The following is a 24723-nucleotide window of genomic DNA, read 5'->3' as shown; positions in this document are numbered from 1 at the left end:
CCTTCAGAACAATCCTTCCAGAAGCCATCAACTTTTCATTTCATGACAGCTTTTGGTCCCCTCCCATGCTTTTTGGGAGCAGGTTTTGCAGCTGCAGCTGTGAAAACCTTGAAAGCAGGGTCAGCCCTCAGGTATTTCACCTCTACCCTCCCCTAGCAATGACTGCTGCCACTGTGACGAGGGGTTTGGCAGGACCTGGCACTTGTCTCCAGTTCTGGCCATGAAGAGCAAAATAGTCAATACCACCTTGGGATGCCTTGCTGTGGGGGTCCAGTTCCCCACTACTACAGGCCCTCAGCCTCTTCTGCCTTCTTACAGAATGGGAAGATGCTCATTTATGGGTCTCCCTAAGGACTTGTGCTCCTACTTCTACCACCTAGGCTTGACAGCTTTGACCCTGTCCCCACTCCCTGACCCTAGCATGGGCCTGGGGAGAAGGGTTGTTCCCAGTCTGGGATGTCCCTGTGGGTTTCTTCTCAGCTTGCCTCTCATGTTCCTGGCTGGCTTTGAGCAGAAAACCCTGAAACTCAGAGAAGAAAGCGCTCCTCCAAAAATGCAGTGCCTCCATGGCGCCCCAAATCCCTGTGTGGCCTCGGGACAGCTCCAGCTCTGCCATGTGGTGGGGACTCCCCTGGGACAACACAGACCAGCTCTCGTGCACGTTGGGATGTGGTGGGAATGCCTGTCCCCTTGTCCCAGCTTTCTTGGCCCAGGAGCTGAGAGGAATCTGCTGGCAGGTACCCCAAGCCCCCCTGCCCCAGCGAGCAGCTGAACTCAGGGAGGATGCTGATGCTGGGCACTGACTCCACCAGGGCTCCCTGCGTGAGCCTTGTACAGGTCCCAGGCACTGGTGGCCACGCTGCTCTCGCAGGTACAGTGACATCCACAAAAAGGGTAAGGAGAAATGCTTCATTAGGTTCTGACTCACAGCTGACAGCCCCTGATCCCTCCCTCCCTCCCTCCGTCCTCAGGCTGGAGAAGTCTCCTCCTCAACCTTACCCTCCTGCCTGCTCTTCCTCCCACGGAAACCAAGGGGAAAGCGGTAAAAAAAAAAAATCTTCAGCAACTCCCGCCTCGGGACTGTGGCCTCTCTCGGCTGCTGGGTTCTCCTTCCCTGCTTTTTTTCCCTTGGATGCAGCTCAATGGTAATCTGAACGAGGCGACATGAGGCTGCAAGACTTTCTACTCGCTTTGCTGCTCCCGGCCGGCTTCCTGTGGGGGGGCTCGTACGCTCAGCAGCGCCCAGAAATCTCCACCCGAGTCTCCAGCGCAGAAGGTAAGCCTGGGATGCTTTCCAGGGTGGTTTTTCTTCCCGGGACCAGCAGAGAAGCCTGACTGCTGCTCCCCTGCCGAGCGGATGCCTCCGCTGCTGAACACACCACAGATCTGTGGGGACGTTCCTGCTCGCTGAGGAGAGCAGTGGATTAGGAAGGATCTGCAGGACGCACTCACTTTTCATGATTTTTGGGCTCTCTTTCCTTGACTCTGTCTGGTTGGGAGTTACCAGTAGCACTGGGATGCAGGAGATGGGGGATAACAGCTGATAACAGTTCAGCTTTCTGAATTATTCCGGGTTTGACACCGGCTGTTAAGGAATGATTTTGTTATTGCTCTTTCCTAAAATTATATATTTGACAGGATATGTCAAAAAAAATGTTGGTTTCTAATTGCATGAATTGCTAAAATGTCTTGGTTTGATTTTTTTTTTAAGTGGTTCTTGCAGCTGCATGTTATTTTTTATAATAAGTAGTATAGGACTTGCAGAGATATCCCTTGAATGGAAATGTGGGAGACAGTATAGGAAAGTGTTAAATGCCACCAACTGATGTTTTCTGAAAATGTAATCTTGCTTACCCTCAATGCCAAGGGAGTCAGGATGTGAAATCTTTCCCCTAAGCCCAGACTCTGGGAGCCTGCTCGGAGGAAAACTGTGTGGGCAGTGCAGAAAGCCTGGGACGGGACGGGGGAGGTGACGCAGCAGGACCACCGGCCAATTCCTGCCTCTCCACTTCTTTCCAGACTGCCCTGTGGACCTGTTCTTTGTCCTGGACACCTCAGAGAGCGTCGCCCTGAGGGTGAAGCCCTTTGGGGACCTTGTTACCCAAGTGAAAGATTTCACCAACCGGTTCATTGATAAGCTGACCAAGAGGTACATCTCCCAGGGGTTTATCTGGGCTGCTTTAGGAATGGAGCCGGCTGGGATGCTGAGGAGGCAGAGGAGGAAAGCAGGGGATGCTGGGGAGGGAGATGAGAGCCTCTCCTCCCTCTCCCAGTCCTCAACTGTCCTCTTTTTGCTCTGTCTGTGCTGGGGGCAGCAGTGTGGCTCGAGCAGGGCTGCCTGCACCCATCCTCAGGGAAGAAAGGAATTCCTGGACTGGCAGACATGGCATCCCAACCCCACCACCTCTGGCTGGCTGTGTGGTGATTCTGCAGTGCCAAAGCAATGCTGATGCCTGTGCTCAGGCCCAGAACAACCCGGGTGCTTGGGTGGCAGCAGGACACCTCTGGTGTTAAACCCAGCAGCCAAGAGCACCCCACAGAGCAAACCCTCCCTTGCAACTGGTGTACCCCATGACACCCAGCTTTTGGTGCCCTTTATCCACCCCATTGCCCAGCCCTTTATCTGCCACCTACCCCTGCAGCCACCAACCCATGTCTGCCCCTGGCTTTCCCAAGGGGAGGTCATGCAGAGATGCCCAAGAGCACCAAAGCTCTCAGATCCCACAGGGAGCGATGCTGGGCTTGCCTGATGTTGGGAGATCCAGGGATGCACAGGAGCACTGCAAGTCCTGGGGGCACGTGGGTCTTCCTGAGCTCCTCGGGACAGCAGGAGATGTGTGCTGGTGCCCAGAGGGGCACCATGGGGATGTTCCAGTGCTGCACCAGCTGGAGGGGCAGTGCCCCATCTCAGGATGGGTAGGAGGGGATTATCAGCTCATCAGACCATTGCCCAGGCAGCAGAGCTACATCACAGGGCTTTGAGTGACCAGGAGCCCTGTGCTTGGGAACAACCTGCCAGGCCTCCCTCAGTGCAGCACTCTCCCCTAAGTGAGGCTCTGGACTCAATCCAGAGGCAGCTGGCAGCAGTGGGATGGAGGGAACAGCAGTGGACAAGGTTCAGATGGCTTTGGGAAAGGAAAGGTGTCCTGCTGGGCAGAAAGAAGATGAGCTTGAGGAAATAAGGGAGACGTGCAACACTACCCCTTTGGGATTGGTCCCCAAGTTCCCCAAACACCTTTTCTGGGGCAGTGACCAAAGCACAGGTGGTGCCTCTGTCCCAGAGAGTCACAGCTCTTGGATGTGCTAGTGCACAGGGCAGGGCTTCAACACCTCACACTCATCCTTCTCTGGATCACAGCATCCTTCAGAGGGAGGCATTCCTCTCTGATTTGAACACACCTAGCAGCAGAAAACCTCTGTGTGGGGTGTTTCAATGGTTACCCGCCTTGCACTCTCACCCCTGCACCTGCTAAGCTGCAACCACTGCAGCCTGGCACCTCTTCCAGAAGGCTCTCTGCCAACCTGTTTGATCCTTGCAGATGCCCACCAGCTGCATCATTTTGCCCTTCCACCCACTGGACAAGCTGCCCTGGTCCCTTGCTGTGATTTCCATGGCAAGCATGTCCCTGCTCTGCAGGAAAGCAGGGAGCCCTGGCAAATCCCTGTTTCACAGAGGGTTTTCACATTCCCTGGCAGTGAGAGCAAAGTGGAGGCAGTGGTGGTGGATCTGGGTGGAGGTGCTGCAGTGCCTGTCCTGGTGTGCCCACGCAGGTATTACCGCTGTGACCGCAACCTGGTGTGGAACGCGGGGGCTCTGCACTACAGCGATGAGGTCGTGCTCATCAAGAGCCTGACCCCGATGCCCAGCGGCCAGAGCGAACTGAAGAACCGCGTCTCGTCCATCAACTACATCGGGAAGGGCACCTACACCGACTGCGCCATCAAGAGGGGCATCGAGGAGCTGCTCATCGGGTAAGGCGGCAAGCTGGGAGCTCCTGGGTGAGGACGTGCCAGTGCTTTGGCACAGAGCTGTCCCCAGCCTGGGAAAAGAGGTCGCCCAGGCATGGAGTGGGCAGAGATGGGGCAGTGCTCCTGCCTTGCCCTGACCACAGCCCTGGGGTGGGTGCCTCGAGGTGCCCAAACCACTCCTCTCCCCCATCAAAATCCCTGCAGCTTTAAATCCCATGTTTAAACCCTTTCAGCGGTTCCCATCACAAGGAGAATAAATACCTGATTGTGGTGACTGATGGACATCCCTTGGAAGGTTACAAGGAGCCCTGTGGAGGCCTGGATGATGCTGCCAACGAGGCCAAACATTTGGGGATCAAAGTGTTCTCTGTTGCCATCTCCCCCAATCACCTGGTAGGGACCACGTGGCAGGGATGCTCCCTGCAGGGGTCCCGAGTGGGACCACCAGACCCCTTGTTGGGGTGAAGGAGGCCCTGAGGGGCGCTCTGAAGGGAGAGTGAGGGTCCCCAGGGTGATCTCTAGGGACGGACCACTCTCCCCTCCCCACCCCGACCGTAGGACCAGCGGCTCAACATCATTGCCACGGACCACGCCTACCGCCGCAATTTCACCGCCACCAGCCTGAAGCCGACCCGGGAGCTTGACGTGGAGGAAACCATCAACACCATCATCGACATGATTGTGAGCACTGTCTGACCCCCCTCCCCACGCCCATCCCCTGCCCAGGCTCACCTGTCCCTCTCAAGCACCCCTCTCTTTGATTTCTTGTCTTGCAGAAAGTTAACACGGAGCAGTCGGTGAGTGTCCCCCCCACCCCGCGCCTGAGCCTGTCCCCCGTGGGTCACCCACGGCCAAGGTGGGGCTCAGTGGCACAGCCCTGCCCAGAGGCAATTCCTGCCAGACAGGAGAGCCTCCCCACCGAGCAGGGTGCAGTCTGACCCTGCTGCTTCCCGCTGCTCTAATGCTGTTTTCTCCTTCTCTCTGGGCAGTGCTGCTCCTTTGAGTGCCAGGTGAGTCAGACTTTTGAGACCCCTGTTTCCTTCCCTCGCATCCCTGTGGTGCCAGGCTGTGCCTCAGTGTCTGGTCTAACCCATACCTTTCTCCTGCAGCCTCCTCGAGGGCCCCCTGGACCTCCTGGTGACCCAGGCCATGAGGTGAGGGACTGGTTGTAGCTGTGCTGTGGGACCTGGGCAGTGGGATGGGCTCACTGGGGATGCTTAGAGACTTAGAATCATTGTCATAGAGTTATTAAGATTGGAAAAGACCTCTAAGATCACCTGTGGGGCGTGGGTCCTCGGCATCCCACCACTGCCCCAGGGAGAAGTAGATGAGGACCTATACCATTCCCATGTGACCAGCATCATCTGGTCCCTATATCCATGGGGCATTGCTGCTTCCATCCTCCCTGCTCTCCTTTCAACAAGTCATTGTCCTATTCCTGGAGATGATGAGCTAACTGTATTTCTGTCCTGTATTGCAGGGAGAAAGAGGAAAGCCAGGCCTTCCTGGCCAGAAAGGAGAAGCTGGAAGCCCAGTAAGTGAAGGACCAGCCCTGGTGACTCTGCACAGGGGCTGTTTTTTGGCTGCCTGCGGCCAGACCTCTCGGGCGCATCCTCACCAGCATCACCCTGTTTCCATGGGGTAGTCATGGCATGCACTGGGGTGGCTCCTCCTCTTGCTACAAGGCTTCCTTGTTCCTCACCCAAAATAGCCATCCCTCCTGGAGGACTCGCCTCTGACTCATGTATGCCAGCCCAGGGCTGGACTCTGGGCTCCCTCCTCTGACACAACAAGCACAGCAGTGTTACAGGGAAACCTTTGGTAAATAACAACCTAAAAGCATGAGGGTACTATTTCCCTCCTCCTCCCTTTTTTTTTTTTTTTCCTTTTTTTTTTCTTTGCTGGGCACACTTTATTTTTGGGAGGCACATTTCTCCCACACACATGTGCTTGCAGTTACCCACCTTGCCTGTGCCCAGCTTGGAAAACCCATGCCATGCATTTTTCCTTCCCAAGGGTTTTCTGCCCTTCCCTTTCATCCCAAATGACGTGTCCCCAAGCGCCTGGTCTCCCTCACCCCTAGGAAGGGCTGGAGATGGTGGAGGAGAAGGCAGGTCCCCTAGGCCCTTCACAACGATCCCACGCTCCCAGACCAGGAAAACGAGGAGCAGAGTCATGGGAGAGCCTCCTGTGGAACAATGTGGTGGCTGGGCATGAGCCCCACATCAAGAGTCTGAGGGGGCACTCTGCCATGGTAGCGACCTTGTCTGCCTCTGTAACACTGTGTTTGTGTCCTCCAGGGCAGGCCAGGGGACATGGGACCTGTTGGCTACCAAGGAATGAAGGTATGTGGGGTTGAGGGTGGCAACCATGGTTCCTCAGTGGGCCACACAGGCTTTCAGCTGCAAGTGTTTTCATGCTCCCATTTCCCTCTCTCTTTTCCTCTCTAGGGTGACAAAGGAAGCCGAGGAGAAAAGGTGAGGACAGCAGGGATGTTTGGGGGAGATCCCTGTGTCCCCCGGCTTGGTCATCCCGGGCTACCCCTGCAGCTGGATGGTGTTGGGGTCTGGTATGTGCCCTCAGTTCCATGTCTCCTGCCAGCACTGCCTGAGCCAGGAGCAGGGATCCAGTGGGATCTAGTGGTGTGCAGAGGCATGGTGAATGTCTGTACCCTGGGACTGAGATGGTGTGGGGACCGCAGTGTGGTGGGGGGATCTGCTCTCCATGGGAGTCTGACATCTCTCTCCTTCCCTTTGCAGGGCTCAAGAGGAGCCAAAGGAGCCAAGGTCAGCCTCTGCTTTCGCACCATTTATTCTCTAATTTGATGTCTGGAAGTAGAAGCATCTCTTTGGGAATCACTTCATGATCCTTATTCTCTGTTTCAGGGTGAAAAAGGCCGGCGTGGAATCGATGGCATCGATGGCATGAAGGTAAATCTCTGCTCTGGGGTGCTTTGCTAGGCCTGAGGAACCCCGGCTTTTGCTCCTCCAAAACCACTGTGGGATCCAAGAATGAAGCTGGTGGGGCAGTGGAGCTCCCTCACTGCGGAGCCATCCACCCGCCAGCCAGGGACAGGGCTGGAATGTCCTTTCCAGGGGTCTGGAATGACGAATGGCACCTTCCCATGGGTGCCACTCATTGGAGGCCCCCGTTGTGTCTGCCTGACAGGGTGAAGCTGGATACCCTGGATTACCTGGATGCAAAGGCTCACCTGGATTCGACGTACGTACCCTTTGGGTGCCCCTTGCATGCAAGTGAGCGGGTCTTCCATGATGCTGTGTGGAAATGGGGAACCCCCTCAAGATGGGGAGCTGTGGGAGGAAGCTTCTTGGACGTATGGAATGCTGGGATACCACGCATGGCACCTTGGGGATGTCCCCAGGGCAGTCTGCCTTGTCGTTGCCTGGAAACTGTCCACACTGCGCAGGGCTGCTGGGACGCCGCTCTGGAAAACATTATTCTGACATTGTATTTCTACAGTTTTTCTGGGTTTTTTTCCATGCTCCCAGGGTGATACATTCGTGGTGGCAACGGTGTCGCTGTGATCCAGCCACAGCAGCCCAACAGCCACCTTTTCTGCCCTTTTGCCCTGAGCTTCAGAAGCGTTTCGGCAGTGTGGGCTCAGTGTTGCTTGCACGACCCCGTGGTGTCACATCCCTCCTGTCCATCCCAGCAGGCAGTTGTGTGCTGGGCTGCCGGGATGCTCAGTCTGTGTCCAGTTTCCTACAGATGGTGTCACCAGTTTGGGGTTCAGTGATGCTGCCTTTGATTTCAACAGGGAGCCCAAGGCCCACCTGGACCAAAGGGAGATCCTGGTGCTTACGGACCCAAGGGAGGAAAGGTGAGTTGCTCTGCCCAGCCTCATGCAGGAAGGGTGCTGAGATCCCTCTTCTGCAAGAGGGAGAGGTTGGCAATTCCTTGCACTATGTGGGGCAAGCCTATCACAGAATCAGAATGGTTTGGGTGGGAAGGGACCTTAAAGCCCACCTCGTTCCACCTCCTGCCATGGGCAGGGCTGCCTTCCCCTAGACCAGGATGCTCCAAGGCCCATCCAACCTGACTTTATTCTACAGGATGCCCCCCATCACCCACAGTGTGCCCAAGGTTAGGAGGTGCCCACAGGCCTGGAATGAGCATCCCTGAGTTATTGGGGGGCTGCTGTGAAAAGGTGGCTCTCACGAGAAGTGGAGTAGGGTGGGATCTGCTGGATGTGGGGAGAGACCACAACAGCCCTGAAAGAGGCTTGGGGTGCACTGGGGCTCCTGACAGTCTCTGTGCTCTGGGAGCTGCGATCCGCCACTGGGTTCTGGATGCAGTCTTGATGGTACTTTGTGTCCTTATGAAGGGGGAGCCTGGGAATGACGGAAAACCTGGCCGGCAGGGGATTCCCGGCAGCCCTGGAGAGAAGGTGGGTGAAGGAGTGACCGTGTGTGAACATCCCCTGCTCTCTGTGAGAGGGGAGAGTTCCCCTGCTTCAGCCTGGGCTTTGAGGCAGAGCTTGCCCAAGGCTCTGCAAACATGAGGGGTTTTACTCCAAAACTTGACTTCTCATTTGCACCCCTGTGCCTTGTTCACGCAGGGCGCTAGAGGAAACCAAGGTGAGCCTGGGCCCGTAGGAGAGACTGGTGATGAGGTGAGTCCTCTACCTGGGATGCCCCTGTGTGTGATTGCTGGCCACCCCCACTGCCTGACCCACCCCTCTTGCTTCTCCACAGGGCGCTCCGGGTGCAGATGGTCCTCCTGGAGAGCGGGTAAGTGAGGGCACCTCTGCCAGGCACCCCCCTCTAGAAGAGGAGGAGGGAGGCTGGGGGCGAGCCCCACTCAGAGGTGGGCAGTGAGGGGGAGGATTCTGTGATCCCAACCATCTGTGATCCCAACCATCTCTTTGCAGGGTAGCAATGGAGAAAGAGGAGCACCGGGCTCACCGGGTGACCGCGGGCTGAGAGGAGAGCCGGTAACTGTGCCCACAGGGCAGCTTTCAGCATCTGCTTGCAAACAGGGGGATGCTTGGAAGCCAGGGGCTTGGAAATAGGTGACCAGGGGCTAACTGCACCAGCCTGTGGGTCAGCAGGCAAGCTCAGTGCCTCTCCTGCCAACTTGGGAGGGACCTGTCGCTGTCCCCCAGGATTTGCCCCTTTACACTGACAGCTAATCACCAAACAGCCAAAATCCAGAGGAGAGCATGCCCAGCAAGTCAGGAGCAGGTGAACAATGGCCAGTTCCTTCCTCAAAGCTGGAAAACCAGTTGATGGAGAGGAAAGAGACAAGGTGCCTCCTCCAGGTGCTCAGGGGCTGGGAGGGAGGGCACAGGTACCATCAGCAGCAGGGCAGAGTGAGTGAGTGGGTGTGGGTGGAAGGGGGAAACGCTCTTCCCTCCCCTTTTGGGTGGGAGTCACTAGGAAAGTATTTTTCCTGCCTGCCAGGGGTGAGTCAGCGAGGGTGAGTGTGGGAGGGAGACAGGCAAGAGCCATCAGCAGGCCAGGATAAACATGTGGCAGGCGACAGACGTGCCACAGGGAAGGACGAGGGGTGCTGCTGTGCAGGGTGGGGGGGGTGTTGGGAGCCAGGGCATCCCACAGCAGCATCCCGTATTCCCACTGCTGGGCAACCACCATGGCACCGCTCATCCTCTGTCCCTGCAGTGAGGACCTCCCACCACCAACAAAAACTTGGAGGGAGGGGCAGGGTTTGCCTTGGGGAGGGGGCAGCTCTGGCAAGGGGCTTCTGGCAAACCTCCTCCTTCCTGTTTACTGCTCGGGGAGCTGCAGTGCTGCCGCCCGGGGTGTGCGGGGCAGATGTGCGCGGGACACGAAGGCACGCCAGCGTCCTGGAATTAAATCGTTCCGCAGACGATGGGCCATTTCCTTCCAAGTTTCAGTCCAAGCACGAGGCTGCGGTACCCTCGCCAGAAACGTCTCGGGGCCTTTTGGAAGTTGTGTTTTATATTTGCTGTTTTGGCTTGTCCATCTGGAGGCTTCTAGGTTGCAAACAACAGCTTTAGGTCACCAGGAGGCTTTCAGCTGCTCCCCTCCAAGTTCCCTCTCCTCTGCCTGCCGGACTTGCTCACTTTTGGGATGCAGCTCTGCTGGGCTGGTGGAAGGCTGTTGAGTGGAAGTGAAACTGAGCCCAGTATTGTTGTATTTCCTTCTGTTGGAACTGGTGGGGTGCAAAAAGGCTGAAACTCAGGTTTTCCGGGCTCTCCTGGGCTGTTTTCTGCAAGCAGGCCTAGCCTGGCTCAGGGTGCTGGGTGTTAGCAGAGGAGAGAGGAGAACATTGGTAATGGGAGGTGAGGGTGTCCCTCTTCATCTGCTGGCTCATTCCCTTCGGAATCACCTTGGGTCCTCAGGTAGGGCAGGCTGGGGGAAGGGGGGGAGGAGGAAGGATGCTGCTGCCCTGGAGGCTCCTCTGCATTCAGTTTTCCTAGGGTAGGAAGAGCAGAGGAGCAGCTGTAGTTGCAGAGTGTCACTGGGGTGAGTCCAGGGCCAGGTCTGTATATCTGCAGAAGGCTTGGAAGGTAAATCTCCCCAAACATTTGCTTTTTTTTTTTTTGGCACAAAACGGGCTGAAACATGTCACCTAGAGGAAAGCTTCAGGAGGTCTTCCTCTTAGGGCTGCCTTCTTGGATTCAAGGTGCCTTGAATAAAGACAAACCTGTCTTTATCTCCATGCATCTCTGATAGTTTCCTACTCAGCTCCCCAGTCTACCTCAAAACCCTCCGTGTTTGGGTGACTGCAATTCCATCCGGCTATTGGTGCTGCTCCTCATTGCACACAGGTCGCTTTGTACCCTCCATCTGTCCCTCTTTTTGTTTCTTATGCCCTCTCTGTGTGTTTTCAGGGAGAGCCTGGACCACCTGGTGACCAAGGGCGAGAAGGACCCCTCGGACCACCGGGCGACCAGGTAAGAGCTTGTGTGAACCTTCTGGCTCGAGATGGAAGTGGTTTGGACAGGGGGGAGTGGGGTAGGGGGGGTTAACTGATGCCACAGCATCTTGGAGTGACTTCTCAGCACCTTCCAGACCAGGAAGCAAAGTTGTTGAAAAGAGGGGCAGGAATTTCTACAAGAACCCAGGATATGAGCAGGACTTAAAAAAATGGAGACTTATTTGCTGGGCTGTGGGCAGAGCAACCCTCGCAGCATTTCCCGATTCCATGGAAACAGATGTCAACACATATGACAGAACTGGAAACTGGCAAGTGCAAGCTGCAGCAACGCACAAAATGTTCAGGCCTGGGGCCAGAAGCTGCTCACCTCAGTCAGGGGAGTCAATGAGACATCTTGTGTCGGTGAGGATATCCTGACGTGGCCCCAGCGGTGTCCCTGACACCCTTGGCCTCTGCAGAGACAACCTCTCCCAAAGCCAGCATTCCTCAAGCCTGCCTGCTGCAAGGTGTGGCCCTCCTGCTCTGGGGACTGCTTGTCCTCAGGGAACAGATCTCAGACCCCACGGGCTCTCTGGAGAGCAGAGCTGGCTCCCTCCAGCCTGAGGGAGGGAGGCTTCTGTCCCCTGCACAGTTAAAGGCTTTTTGCTTCACAAAGGTGTACTCAGGTGATAACTTTAGGACTGGAGGAGTTGCTGGGTCAGTCCTCCACGTCAGTAGCACAGATTGTAATGGCCCACAGGGTCTTTGCACCTGAGCAGGCGTGCTTTGACATCACCCTTGGAGGGGCTCTGTGGGACAACTCCCCTTCTCACCCATACCATCAGAGTTCTGATGGATCCCAAGATACAGGGATGTATTGAGATAAACCTTCCCCCACTGGTGGAGCAGGACTTCCATGAGATGTGAAGCATAGAGACCAGTGTGCAGACAAAGATGAGACAGCTTTTGAACTCCTCTATGGTCAGCCAAGTGTTGAAGAGCCCTTGGAAGACATCTGGAGTTGCAGGACAGGCATGAAGAGGTGACTGTTGCATTCACATCACCCCCAGCGTGGGTGACCCCCAGAGCAGACCTGCTCCATGCCATGGCCTGGGGAGAGGCTGTGTTTGTGCCAGGGTTGTGCTTCCTGGAACTGGGCTTCCCTTGAGCCTGTCTCGTGCTAGTGAGGAGCACCAAATCCACACAGGAGGATTGTCCAACTCCTACCGTCCTGATATTGTCCAAATGTCCTGTCCAGATCCTGTGGGAGCTCCTGCCACAACCAAAGAGCATCTGGCAGCATCCAGCTGAGGTGTTGTTTTGGGAGGTGGCCCTGCTGGGAAGGCATCTCTTTGGATGTGTGTGTATTGACTCTGCACTGCAGGTAACACCAGCAAAGGAGGCTGGAGCTGGAGCTGTTCTCCATGTGGTAGAAGGCTCATTCCAGGTTGAAGGCAGGAGAAAGACCATGCAGAAGACAGAAAGTTGATGCAAGCACGGTGGGGAGCCAGGCAGGGATAGATTCTTCTTCCACTCAGCTTTCACTATTGGGAAGGAAGAGGAGAAAGAACCATATCCCTGCTGTCTCTGAGCCTGTGGGACAGCAGTTTTCCCTCCCCACCACTGAACTCGAGTCAAACCCCTGTCAGAGAGAGAAGCATTACACAAGCAGCTCCAATGCCTTCCCAGATCAGCAGCTGCCTCAGTGCCTCCACCACTCCAGGGAAATTTGAAAAGTAGTTGCAAAGTGAGGATGATTTTTTTCCATAAACCGAGGAAAAAATTTTTTTCAGAATTAAAAAGAAATGCATAATTGGGCTTGGGTAAAAGTAGGACTTTGGCAAACACGAGTGTTTTTCAAGCCGTGTTATCTGCAAGCTCTGGATCTTGGAGTGTATTTGTCTTGGCAAGGGGAAAGGGCTCCTGCTAACCTGTGACTCCCTTTCATCCTGTTTCTATCTGAGGGAAGCTGAAGGCCAGCATGCTCTTTCCCTGACCCTCTTGGACAGGTTTGGTGGCCCTTCTCTCCTTCTGGCCATGACACCCATCCCTCCTGTGGTTCTTGTCGCACCCAGAAAAGTAGTGGACAAAGATTCCCTCGTCCAAAACCCCGTGTTCATCATCGTGAACTCTTCCAGGGCCACGAGAGATTTGTGCTGTGTGCTGCTGCAGCGAGGACAAGTATGGCCAGTGCAAGCCAAGGGTGCAGCGGCTCCAGCCTTGGCTGGTGCGAGGGATCACAAGTTCCCGTCCCTCCTTCCAAGATTTCTCTCTTCTGGGCCTTTGTGCAGAAATAAGGTCACATGCCTCGGAGCAGTTCAGTGCTCTGCTCTGCGCAATTTTAAGTCTTTTGCACCACCTTTCCTTGGAAGAAGGGTGGGTACAGCGTGTGTGTGGATGTTTGGCACCAGCTCCCTGCCTGCCTCTGTGCTCTCCGTTGCCTGGGGGACAGCTGTGCACCCATCTCCATGGGAAATGCCGCCTCACTTGAACATTTGGACCAACGGGCAAGAGCCTCCCTACCCGACAAATGCCCACCCTCGTTACCAGCCTCCAGGAAAGCAAACCCCACAGAGGGCTGTCAGCACCGAGCAGAAGGTGGAGGAGCTCCCTCGGACATCTGCAGAGCTCTTGGGGAAAAAGGACCCTCCTCCTGCCTCCTCTCGTCTCTTGCTGTCTCTGGCCAGCCCTGCAGCTGACGGAGCGAGCGCCCACTGCCCCAGTGGGATGTGGCAGAGCGACAGCTTTGCTCCGCTCCAGCACCCACTGCCAGAGCTCTGCAACCTCCAGGGGACAGAAACTCCCTGGAGCCACAACAGGGCCTCTGCCAACCTGGCTGTGCCCCAGATGTGCCCGAACCTCAGGATATGGGGAGGCTTGTGTCACCTTCAGGGTGATGTGCTTGCACCGAGGGCTGACCCCTGTCACAGCCACTGTGCAACCCAGCTGTGCTTTGGTGCCAGAAGGCATCAATCCTCCCCAGTCCTCTTCCCACCAGCTCATCTATTGGAGGAGAGGGCTGTCTTTGGGGGCCTCGGCCACCACTGGAAGCATACCATGTTCAGCCCAGTCCTGCAGTGTCCCACCTTGCCCCAGAAAGCTTCTGGGTTCAGTTCATGCTCAGCAGGGATCTGCTTTCAACGGGGTTTTGCAGAGAAAAGTGCATAAGGAAGCATGGGGGGAGGCAGGAGGGCACGGGGAGGGCCAGGCACAGCTCCAGGCACAGCGTTAACTCCTGTGAGCGGGTCTTTCCTTGGGCTGGCTGAGGTGGAGGTGACTCACTGGTGAGTGCAAGGCACAAGGTGGACACTCGTTATGAAGTGAAGGCACCGGCTGCTTCAGTGCAGGAGCAGAACCAAGAGAAAAACCCTTGCTGAGTGAGCTCTCTGTGTTTCCCTAGGGGGAACCTGGACCCCCAGGACCCAAAGGCTACAGGGGAGATGATGGCCCCCGTGGCAACGAGGTGAGTGCTTCTTCATCACCACATCTTCTGGGGGGAGGGAGGATGAAGGGACTACCAGGAGGTGCTGCCCTTGGGGGTTTTCCCTGTATCCCTCGGATACTGGAAACCTATTGTAGGTACAAACTGCAGTGTTCCTGGCAGACCCATCCAGGCATTTCCCATTTAAGGCCATCACTGGCTTTTCTCCCACCTCCCATAGGTCATTTCTTGGAGAGGGTATAGCCACACCCTAAGCCCTGTGGCTTCCCATCACAAATACTGGGAAAGATGCCCTCTGGGGGCAGCCACCTCAATCTCCCAGCAGGTTTGATCCCCAGGGCAGGGAGCAAACTGAATCCCAAGCCCAGCTGTTGGCTTTGATAGAAATCATAGAACAGTTTGGGTTGAAGATCATCTCGTTCCAGAGATGGGCAGGGACACCTTCCACTTGCCCAGGTTGCTCCAAGCCCCATCCACCCTGGCCTTGAACAATTCCAGGGATGGGGAAGCCACAACTTCTCTGGGCAACCTGTGCCAGGGCCTCCCCACCCTCTGAGTAAAGAACTTCCTCCTCACATCTAATCTAAATCTTCACACTGTTCTTGTATAAGCAAAACACCTCCTGTGGTGGGCTCGTGTTGGTAGCTGGTTACCTCAGAAGTCATCATCTTCCCAGCTGAAATTATGTGCAGTGTATGACTTCTTCTTGTGCTCCCTCCAGGGCCCAAAGGGATCGCCTGGAGCACCTGGGCTGCCTGGAGAACCCGGTCTGATGGGAGAAAGGGTAAGTGGTACTGCTGTGGAGATACCCTGTCCAAGGAGAGCAGGATCCTGCTGCCATGCTGTCTGAGGGGTTACTTTCCTTTATCCCCTTTATGTCTCCCTTCTTTTCCAGGGAGAGGATGGCCCTCCTGGAAATGGCACTGTCGGATTCATAGGTGCCCCAGTAAGTTTTTTTTGTGCTGCCTTGAAACTGTAAAACCATCGTTTGTCCTTGTCCAACCTAACGTGCTTCCTTTTCTTCATCCCCAGGGGCAGCCAGGAGACAGAGGTGACCCTGGCATTAATGTAAGTGTGCTCCTTCTTCATACACCCAGAGTTTACCCTTGGTTAGGCACTCAGAGCCTCTCCATCAGCTGCATGGTAGAATGGGCTCCCTGAAGCAGCCTGCTCCTCCCAGGCCCTCTTTTCCTTCTGCCCATCCTTCCCTGCAGTGGAAGTTTCTGGTGGAAGTGTCCTGCCTTGGTAATAGTACCCAAGGGCAGCAGCCTGGGCTGGGTGCTCTCTGATGCAGTCCCAGAGCCAGAGTTTGAGGTTGGGAGTGCCACCCGGGGGGGGCACTGGAGGGTGCTCTGGTGGGGACATGATTTAGGGATGGACTTGGCAGTGCCAGGTTGACAGCTGGACTAGATCTTAGAGGCCTTTTCCACGCTAAATGGCTCCATGATTCTATAGCAGGGAAAACCACCTAAGAAGTTCTCTCTCCTTCAAGAGCCCTGAAATTTGGTACTAGGGACACCTTACGCTGCTCTCCACCCCCTCCCAAACCGGCTCTCACAAGGTTACCACATGCCAGCACCGATTTCACCACACTAACAACAGCTATCCATACAGGAGTCTCTTTTGTGTTGTTTTTCAGGGAACAAAAGGCTATGTTGGACTTAAAGGTGATGAAGGAGAGGCTGGAGATCCTGGCAATGATGTGAGTATTCTGTGTGATGGTGAATCCTCTTTCCCCGTGAGAGCAGTGTAGGAGCTTTGGGCTGGATCTCTTACACTGGTGGGTCAGACTTTGTAAATCTTCACATTTTGCTGCTGGGCAGTGTCTGAGGGGTGGCAAGGGGAGCTCTCTCCACGTGTTCATTTTGTGCCCTAGAGGAGACAAACCTCCAGATTTGTTAGGCTGAGGTGGGCATCACCTCTGCAAGACTTTGCATGCTTCCAGGTGGCACTGGTGGTTGTACCTGTGCTGCACCATTGCCCCATGGAGGGAGATTTTCCCAGTGTCCATCCTGACCCTTCCAATTCCTGGTTTGGTTGGATAAACAGTATAATAGATAGCATTTCTGAGGTGAAACAGGGCTCATCAGACACCTGGAGGGGAAGGTGCTGCCCCGCGACACACACAGATTTGTGGGGTTTGTTTTTGTTTTCATTCCAGAACCCAAACCCTGGCCCCAGGGGCATCAAAGGAGCGAAGGGCTACAGGGGACCTGAAGGTCTCCCGGTAAGTAAGGACCCTGGCAGGGTTTGCACTGATGGCATCCATCCATCCATCCATCCATCCATCCATCCATCCATCCATCCATCCATCCATCCATCCATCCATCCATCCATCCATCCATCCATCCCCTGGGTGCTCAGGGGGCAACACTGAGCCATGACACACGCTGTGTGTGTTCTTGCTGCCTTCCCACCTCAGTGTGCATGGCACACGTGGAAGTGGGTCTCCTCCCCTACCTCTGTGCAGCACTGGGGCCTCATGCAAACAAGCAGATGTACCTGCTTCAAGCCCAGTGCAGGGGCCAGCAACTGGGAAACCAAAAGACTTTGCCCAGCTCTGCCTTGCTTAGCAAGGTATCGGCAGGGTACGCTGCAGGTAGGACTTGAATGCTCTTGTAACTCCTCTCTCCTGTGCTTCTGTTTGACAGGGACCACCAGGACCTGTGGGGCCTCCAGGACCAGATGTGAGTGGGACAGGACTTGGGGGCTGCTTGCTGGCCTGGTCTGTGCTCCCCCTGGCTCCTGGGAGGGGGGACACTGCTGTGGGAGCCTCCTGCTCCTGGGCTCGGTGGTGGCTGTCCCCCATTACTGTCCCAGCAAGTCTCACTGGACAGATTTCCTTCATGCCAGTCCATCACCAGCCCGGCCCCACTTGCACATCATGCATTTCCAGACGTTTTGGCTTGTTTTGGGCATGCAGAGCAGCACCAGGGGTGATGGGCAGTCAGGAAACTGCTTCCGCTGTTAATCAAACATTCCTTTTCCTCTGTTTTCAGGAATGTGAAATCTTGGACATCATCATGAAGATGTGCTGTGAGTATCCCTGTACCTCTCCTCCCACCCTGCTCAGTGCCTTGCTAAGTGGGAAATACCAGTGGCAACTGATATTTCGCTGTCCCGTGCAGCAAGAAGGGACCGTCCCCAGGCAGGGCAGTGCCATCCATGGGCACCACTCCCCTACCATGAGGCACAATTAAGTCCCCTTGACCCAGGGTTCTCCAACTCTACCTCTGGAGTAGCTCATACAGCTGTGTCTCACTTGTACATGCTGTAGACTGGCTCTGTACAAGGAAAATATGAGCAAAGTTGTGGAAAATCCTCGAGTTGCCCATTTTACGATTTTGTTGTTGTTGTTGTGTTTTTTCGGGTTGTTTTGGGGTTTTTTGGGTTTTTTGTTTTTTTTTATATATCAGGGTCTAACTTTTCCCTGGGAAAAGCAGATCTCTTTTGGGGTGTCCTGCCATGGGGAGAAGCAGCACACATCTGCTGCAGGGTGTTTCTGGCCCATGACCAGTAATGAAGTGCTGGAAGGACACAGGGTACTTGGGGAACTGAGTTTGAGCTCCATACTCTGGTGACTAACTTAATCCCTTTCGGGTTTAGCTTTTATTTTTATTTAAATAAAACACATAAGCACGCGTGGAAACAGCTCTGCTGCGTGCAGCGCTCCGGGGCAGGGCACCACAGCCTGAAACAGGAAAGGCATCTGGGTGTTTCAAACGGGAGGGAAACCTCCCATGAGCTTGGATTGGCCACGCCAGTTGTCTCTGGGTTTGCAGAAACACAAACCTGCAGTCTGTATGAAGGTGTGAAAAACCCCTTTGTCAAGATTTTAACGTTCTCTCTTTCTCTCCCTTCTCCTCCAGCTTGCTGTGGTGAGTGTTACTTGGCAAAGCTGCTCTGCAAACATTTGCTAGTCCTTCTCCTTGCTTGCACCCCTCCCTTTCCCTGCTCCTTGCCTTCTGCTATGGAAGGAAGGACCCCACAAGGGAGGACCAGGCATGAGCTGGGCAGGGGAGGGCAGTGAGCAATCCCCGAGGGTGCCACATGGATTCAGAGGCTGATGTGGCCGAATTGTTCAACTGGAAAACTGTTGTCAAGGTGCCCTGTGCCAGCAGGGTGGATTCTCTCCACCCTTTTTTCGGTTGGGATGTCTGCTCAGAGCACATTGCAGTGCTCTGCCCTCTTCCTTCCAAATCCTGTGCTGGTCAGCAGAGGAACGTGCTGGGTTTTTTTCCCTGCTGCTGTCCCAGTAAGTGGGGTTTTCAGTCCAAAAGCTTGAAGGGAAAGCCAAGGGCACATGATGTCCTTCAGCTCTGGGAAAGAGGGGAGCAAGCTGAGTCAGCCTCCTCCAGCCCACCAGTGTCACCTCTGTCCTCCTGGGCTGGGTGAATGGAAGAAGTGAGAAGGCTTATGAGGAAATGGGTTGTGGAAGAATTACTGGGTTGTTTAAGGGTACTCATGGCCTGGAAATGCCATATGTGTTATAAGGGAGCAAATGCAAATAGAAGAATTCGTAAACTGGCTCCCAAGTCTCCTGTGCAGCTGTTTTGCTGCGTTATTTTAGGCTGTGGGTAGGGCACGGGCAGGGTGATTCCTGTGGGGATGCCTCCCTTCCAAACCTGTCCCTCCGCTCCCGCACCTTTGCTGCAGAGTGCACCTGTGGTCCCGTCGACCTCCTCTTTGTGCTGGACAGCTCGGAGAGCATCGGCCTGCAGAACTTCCAGATTGCCAAGGACTTCATCATCAAGGTCATCGACCGCCTGAGCAAGGACGAGCGGGTCAAGGTGAGATTTGCACCCAGTGGCTTGTGTGCGCTCGCTTTTTTACACTGCAAGCAGGGAAATGAGGAGATGCCTCCGCTCCAAAAAGCCTCCACGGGGTTTGGCTTCAAGCTGCGGGTGGGTCTTGATTCCTCCCAGATTCATAAAGTGATGGGGATTAGACAGCAGTTTGTTGTCCCAAAATACAGACATCTCACTGTTTCTGGGCAGAAGGACTCTGCCCGCTGTGGCTGGGAACAATTTGTCCATGTCCCAGAGAGCAGATGGCTCATCAAGCATTCAATCAGGTTGATTAGTCTCTTCCTTGTCCCAACTAGCATTCCAGGTGTCTGGAGTAGAGGTGTGTTGGAAGTCTCTGATGTCCAGCCCCCTAGGCACCCTTCTTTGCCCCCCACACTTGGGTTTAGGTTACCAGTTAAGCACACTACTAAAAAATGACCTTTGCAGCCCAAAACCAGCAATACCATCCCTGTAATGAGCCTTTCAGTCTGAAAAGGGACACACAAATGCTCGCTCTCCTAATTCCTCTCTGGTAACCTGCTGTGTGTGGGAAATTTCATTTACCTCTGTGATGCTGAAAGGGGTGTTTGGCATCCAGAGTTTCTCTAAAGTGTAACCTGCCACATCTAAAGCACACAATCTGTAAAGACACCATGACTTGCCGCTGAACACTTGTGTGGGGCGTGCATGGGATTTTTGGATGGCAGAAAGCGGAAAGGCTGGAGCTGGGCAGCAAAGCCACTACGCTGGAAGAAAACCAGGAGTTTTGAAAACAGATCTTCCCACAGAACCATGGAATCTCCAGAGCTGGAAGGGACCCACAAGGATCATTGAGTCCAACTCCTGACTCTGCACATGGGACAAGCCCAAGAATCTTGCTATGTGCCTGAGAATCCAATGATTTGTGTTGAGACCACTGAGCCTAAATTTGGGCCTCGTTTCACTGACTGTCTTACCAAATTGGTCCCCATGTGCATCCACTCCTGTTGGGGTTCTGTCTGCCTGGAATAAAGCAGAGGAGGAGCATCAGAGCCTGGCATGAAGGCATTCAGGACGGACCATTATCAGGATTCTGAGCCTGGGGGATCCCTGAGGTGTCTGACCCTTACTGGCTTCTGTTTTGTCCAATAGTTTGAGCCCGGGGAGTCCCGTGTGGGCGTCGTGCAGTACAGCCATGACAACACGCAGGAGCTGGTGGCCATGGGGGATGCCAACATAGACAACATCGGGGCGCTCAAACAGTGAGTCTGTGGGGTCCTGGCACATCCTGGCACATCTGATCCAGGGACACCTACTCACCTCCCATCCTCCATCTGCAGGCCAGCAGCTCCTGCAGCTGCGATGGTATTAAATGTTCTTTAGTGGAAGGTGGTGGTTGGTGGCATTGTAGGAGCTCCTGAAGCCAAGGAGCTTGCCGGTTTTCCACCCAAATCTCCAGGCAGGGTGTCACCTCGGTCGCAAGCATGTCAGCAATGTATGTTCTGTCTCCTCCACTACCCATGGCTTGCAGGTTTACTTTGTGTCTGCCTTTGCAGGGCCGTCAAGAACCTGAACTGGATAGCTGGGGGGACCTACACTGGGGAAGCCCTGCAGTTCACCAAGGACAACCTGCTGCGGAGATTCACCTCCGACAAGCGCGTCGCCATCGTCATCACGGACGGGCGCTCCGACACGCTGCGGGACCCCACCCCGCTCAACTCCCTGTGCGATGTCACCCCGGTAAGGGCACGGGGGGCACCTGCCACGCAGCAGCTGTGCACCACAGCGTGGGCTCTCTGGGCATCTCTGTGTCTTTGCTACCTTAGGCTAGGGCGGGGGGACACAGCTGTCACTAGAAGCACCCTCTCACAAAGTGATAGGCACTCGCTGTGGCGAATGCATTAGGTGATAAACACATCCAGTGATGGACTCTTAACTTCCCTGCAGGTGGTTTCCCTTGGGATAGGTGATATTTTCCGGAACCCTCCCAACCCAGATCACCTGAACGACATTGCCTGCTTGAGCAGACCAACCAGGCCAGGACTGTCCATTCAAAGGGACAATTACGCCGAGCTCCTGGATGACACCTTCTTGCAGAACATCACCTCGTACGTCTGCCAAGGTGGGTGAAAGGTGGTGACTGGGGGCAGTGAGGAAGGCAGTGAGGCTTGCCTCAGCCAAGGAGTGAGGGGTGCAGGACGCCCTCCCTTGCGTTCCCCCCGTCATGCTCTTAAGCAGGTGTTGAGGGAAGAAAACAGAGATCAAATTTAGTTAAATAAGGGACAGGGACATCTCAGGTCTCAGAACACTTTGCAATCAGGCCCACGTCCTCACCTGCTGCAGAACTTCTCTGTCCACAGGATTTTTAAAGCACATTTATAGCCTTTGCACAGTGCCTTGCACAAGTGACCACGGCGAGTGTCTGTCCCTCCTGTGGCTCCGTGGGACAAGTGGTTTTCATGGCTGAGTTGGTGACACTAATCTCTCTAATTTTCCCAACAGAGAAGAAATGTCCTGACTACACCTGCCCAAGTGAGTATTGATTGACTCCTCGTGCCACACCCAAAGGTTGTGGGTGCTGTGGTGGGGGAAGTGGGAGTTTATGGGGGTGCATGGCTTGGACACTTCTTGCAGTGGGGAGGCTCCTGGTCTGGGGAGGTGAGCAAGGTCTGTCAGACACTCTCAGGGTCTCTCTTACACACATGCCAGCCCAAAGCACACCTGGAGGAACGCCTAGATGATTGTTTCTCTGGCACCTCAAACCTAGCGAGGAGGCTGTGACAGTCTGTGACCCTCCCAGGCTTTACTGGATGCAGGTGATGAAGTCAGTTGCTATTTAGTGATGGGAGAACGAGGAAAAATCATGGCAGGGATATTGGAGAAAGCTGCTTGAAAAGTGAGTACAGGGAGGATTTTAATGGAGTCAGAAGCACATACAGTCCTCAGACTTTCCATGGAAGGAAGCGAGGCGAGGGAGATGAAGTGGTTCCCCAGACACGCAAGGAGAGCCACTGTATTTAAACAAGAGTCACCAGATCATCTAAGCCAAACAAACACCTGGGGATGCAGCCTGGCCTAAACCAAATAAAAGAAGGAATGAAAGGGTAAAAGGACAAGCATAGGACAGCACTGGGGTAGGGGAAACAAGGCTAGCAAGGGTAGGGATTTCCCGAGTCTGACAAGGCAGGAAGCCTATGAGACAGCCGGTGACCTCATCGGCTTTCCGTGGAAGAGGCAGGAGCGCGGCATAACGAGCCCTGGGCGTTTCCCCTTGCAGTCACCTTCACCAGCCCGGCGGACATCACCCTGCTGGTGGACAGCTCCACCAGCGTGGGAAGCAAGAACTTTGAGACCACCAAGAAGTTCGTGAAGCGGCTGGCGGAGCGGTTCCTGGAGGCCGGCAAGCCCGCCGACGACTCGGTGCGCGTCTCGGTGGTGCAGTACAGCGGCAGCAGCCAGCAGAGAGTGGAAGCCCAGTTCCAGCACAACTACACGGTCATCGCCAAGGCCATCGACAACATGGAGTTCATGAATGATGCCACGGACGTCAACGCCGCCCTGCAGTATGTCACGCAGATGTACCAGCGCTCCGCCCGCGCCGGGGCCAAGAAGAGGGTGCTGGTGTTTTCCGACGGGCACTCCCAGGGGATCACCGCGGGCGCCATCGAGAGGGCGGTGCAGGAGGCCCAGCGGGCCGGCATCGAGATCTACGTGCTGGCCGTGGGCAGCCAGGCCAACGAGCCCAACATCCGCGTCCTGGTCACGGGGAAGAGCGCGGATTACGACGTGGTCTACGGGGAGCGCCACCTTTTCCGTGTGCCCGACTACACCTCCCTGCTGCGTGGCGTCTTCTACCAAACTGTCTCCAGGAAGATAGCTGTTGACTGAGCGTGTGGGTGGGTTTCTGCCAAAGCCATAGCATCTTCTGTCTCGCCTAAAAAAAAACAACACAGAAAACCTAAAACCCAAAACAATACAAAAAAAAAAAAAAATTAACAGTGTTTTTGACCAACCTGAGGAATTTGCATCTATGCAGATAGCCATAGTGCCACAGCCTGGCTCTACATAGTCCCCTTCCTCTCCCCCTGCTTCATCATCTGTGTCTCTTCCCTGTTAGCCTCTAACTTCCCTCACTGCCCGTGACTGCCCTCCCTCCCCACAAGTACACCTAGCAATAAGCCATCAGAAAACAAATACCAACCTCATCCCACTGTGTCAAGAAACAACCAGGATGAGGAATTTGTACCACTAAGAACTGGCCTGGTCTCTTGAGGCTTATTATGCTCTTTTCATATACTTTTTTTTTTTTTTACTTGTTGTTAATTTCCTTCTCTGTTTCATACATCAGTTGAGCCATTGCCCAGCTCACAATGATCCTGACCTAGTGCTGTGCTTCAGGTGAAATATTCACACTTAGCAAGCTTTGAGAGGGGATCGTTGTCACAGCTGGCAAGTTTGGTTCATATCTCCCATGCTTGGGGAGGAGGGGAGGGCTGGACTGCATTACCCAAGCTGTGTGGAAGCATCTCTGGCCTCCAGTGCCATGGGAAGGGATATTCCCTTCCCAGGGCTGGGGTAGAGGTGGGTGGTGGAGCATTCCTTGGCACTGACACTCCTATTCAGGGCAGGGAGGCTGGGCACTGACCAAAGGTAAGATGGGCAGCAGCCACTGGGGAGGGGGAAACCCCGGAAGAAACTGCAAAACTGCACTCCTTCACTTACTGATTTCATGGTTCTACAGTGAAACCAGGAACCTCATGAATTACCTGATGACTTGTGTAATGGTTCAAGCTCCATTCTGGAAAATCTCTCTGAGCCCGGTTAGTGGGATTTTTTTTTTAATTTTTTTTTTTCCCCCCAAAAGAGCCAAGCTGACTGACTTCCAGTGAGCATTCAGAGAGTACTGTTTCTATAGGACCACCTAGGAGTTAGGCACCTGGGCCTTAGGGAAACCCACTAACTGCAATATATATTGAATTAAGGCCTCATCCTCAGCCCAGCAAAGTCAAGGCTGCCATCATCTCCCAGGGTCTTTGACTCACACCCTACAGATATACTGACAAAGGTGCTATCACTTATGTGGGTGATGTGGGCCCTTGGTGTTTACACAGTTGTTTCCAGGACCACAGTGAAGATGTTATTTTTGGCTGGGTGAGATTTTGTTTCAGTGCTTCCATTGGTGCTCTTGCTATGAATTCATGCACTTCCAAGAAGTCAACAGTGTTTGCCAGGTATCAGCACCCCAAACTCTTTACTTTGTATCTGAAACCCCATTGTACGAGTTAGCATTATTTTATGCCTGTGTTCTACTAAAATTGTCCACTTTGGAAATTTGTCGAATAAACTGTTTTCCACAGTCTCATTGGAAGTTTGTCTGACTTGAATTTCCAGGTCTCCAAATGTTCAGAAAGTCACCTGGTAAAATAGAGGTTGCTGGGAGCTGGCAGGACTCCAGCAGAATTTCTGACATAAAACTGAGGGGTGGAAGCAAAGAGATCGATTGGCTTTGCATCACATGTCTGGCTGTTATTGAATACCAGGGGTTTGGAATATACTGTGAACCCCCCTCACCTATTAAATAGTGCAAAAACATTTACGAGAAGAGCACTGAGCTCCCAGAGGATGGGAAATGCTTGCACAGCTTCTGTTTGCAAAAAAAAAAATTCCCAAACCCTACACAGC

General features: G+C 54.4%; 1 protein-coding gene across 1 annotated transcript; it reads left to right on the top strand.

Moving 5' to 3' along the window:
* Window positions 1–964: 964 nt before the first annotated feature.
* Window positions 965–23000, top strand: COL6A1 (collagen type VI alpha 1 chain). Its single transcript, XM_027903985.1, has 35 exons — window positions 965–1276; window positions 2020–2149; window positions 3772–3972; window positions 4203–4362; window positions 4528–4650; window positions 4746–4766; window positions 4959–4979; window positions 5079–5123; window positions 5450–5503; window positions 6270–6314; window positions 6420–6446; window positions 6729–6755; window positions 6855–6899; window positions 7138–7191; window positions 7748–7810; window positions 8315–8377; window positions 8549–8602; window positions 8685–8720; window positions 8861–8923; window positions 10808–10870; window positions 14234–14296; window positions 14997–15059; window positions 15171–15221; window positions 15308–15343; window positions 15915–15977; window positions 16437–16502; window positions 16927–16962; window positions 17275–17311; window positions 18145–18153; window positions 18932–19065; window positions 20194–20303; window positions 20598–20781; window positions 20989–21163; window positions 21544–21573; window positions 22319–23000. The coding sequence occupies exons 1-35, from the start codon at window positions 1165–1167 to the stop codon at window positions 22927–22929; spliced, it is 3075 nt and encodes a 1024-aa protein (XP_027759786.1). The 5' UTR covers window positions 965–1164; the 3' UTR covers window positions 22930–23000.
* The last annotated feature ends 1723 nt before the right edge of the window (window positions 23001–24723 follow it).

Source organism: Empidonax traillii, unplaced genomic scaffold (genome assembly GCF_003031625.1).
Source record: "Empidonax traillii isolate 1590-97213 ecotype Southwest subspecies unplaced genomic scaffold, ASM303162v1 scaffold1004:size452305, whole genome shotgun sequence".
Taxonomy (NCBI): domain Eukaryota; kingdom Metazoa; phylum Chordata; class Aves; order Passeriformes; family Tyrannidae; genus Empidonax; species Empidonax traillii.
This window is presented reverse-complemented; position numbering and strand designations above follow the sequence as displayed.

Bases quoted from the DNA above. Each gene is read 5' to 3' on its own strand.
- COL6A1 (XM_027903985.1), top strand. From the start codon at position 1,165: ATGAGGCTGCAAGACTTTCTACTCGCTTTGCTGCTCCCGGCCGGCTTC. The intron at 6,756-6,854 runs GTCAGCCTCTGC...TCTCTGTTTCAG, and splicing joins GAGGAGCCAAAGGAGCCAAG to GGTGAAAAAGGCCGGCGTGG. The intron at 15,060-15,170 runs GTAAGTGGTACT...CTTCTTTTCCAG, and splicing joins CCGGTCTGATGGGAGAAAGG to GGAGAGGATGGCCCTCCTGG.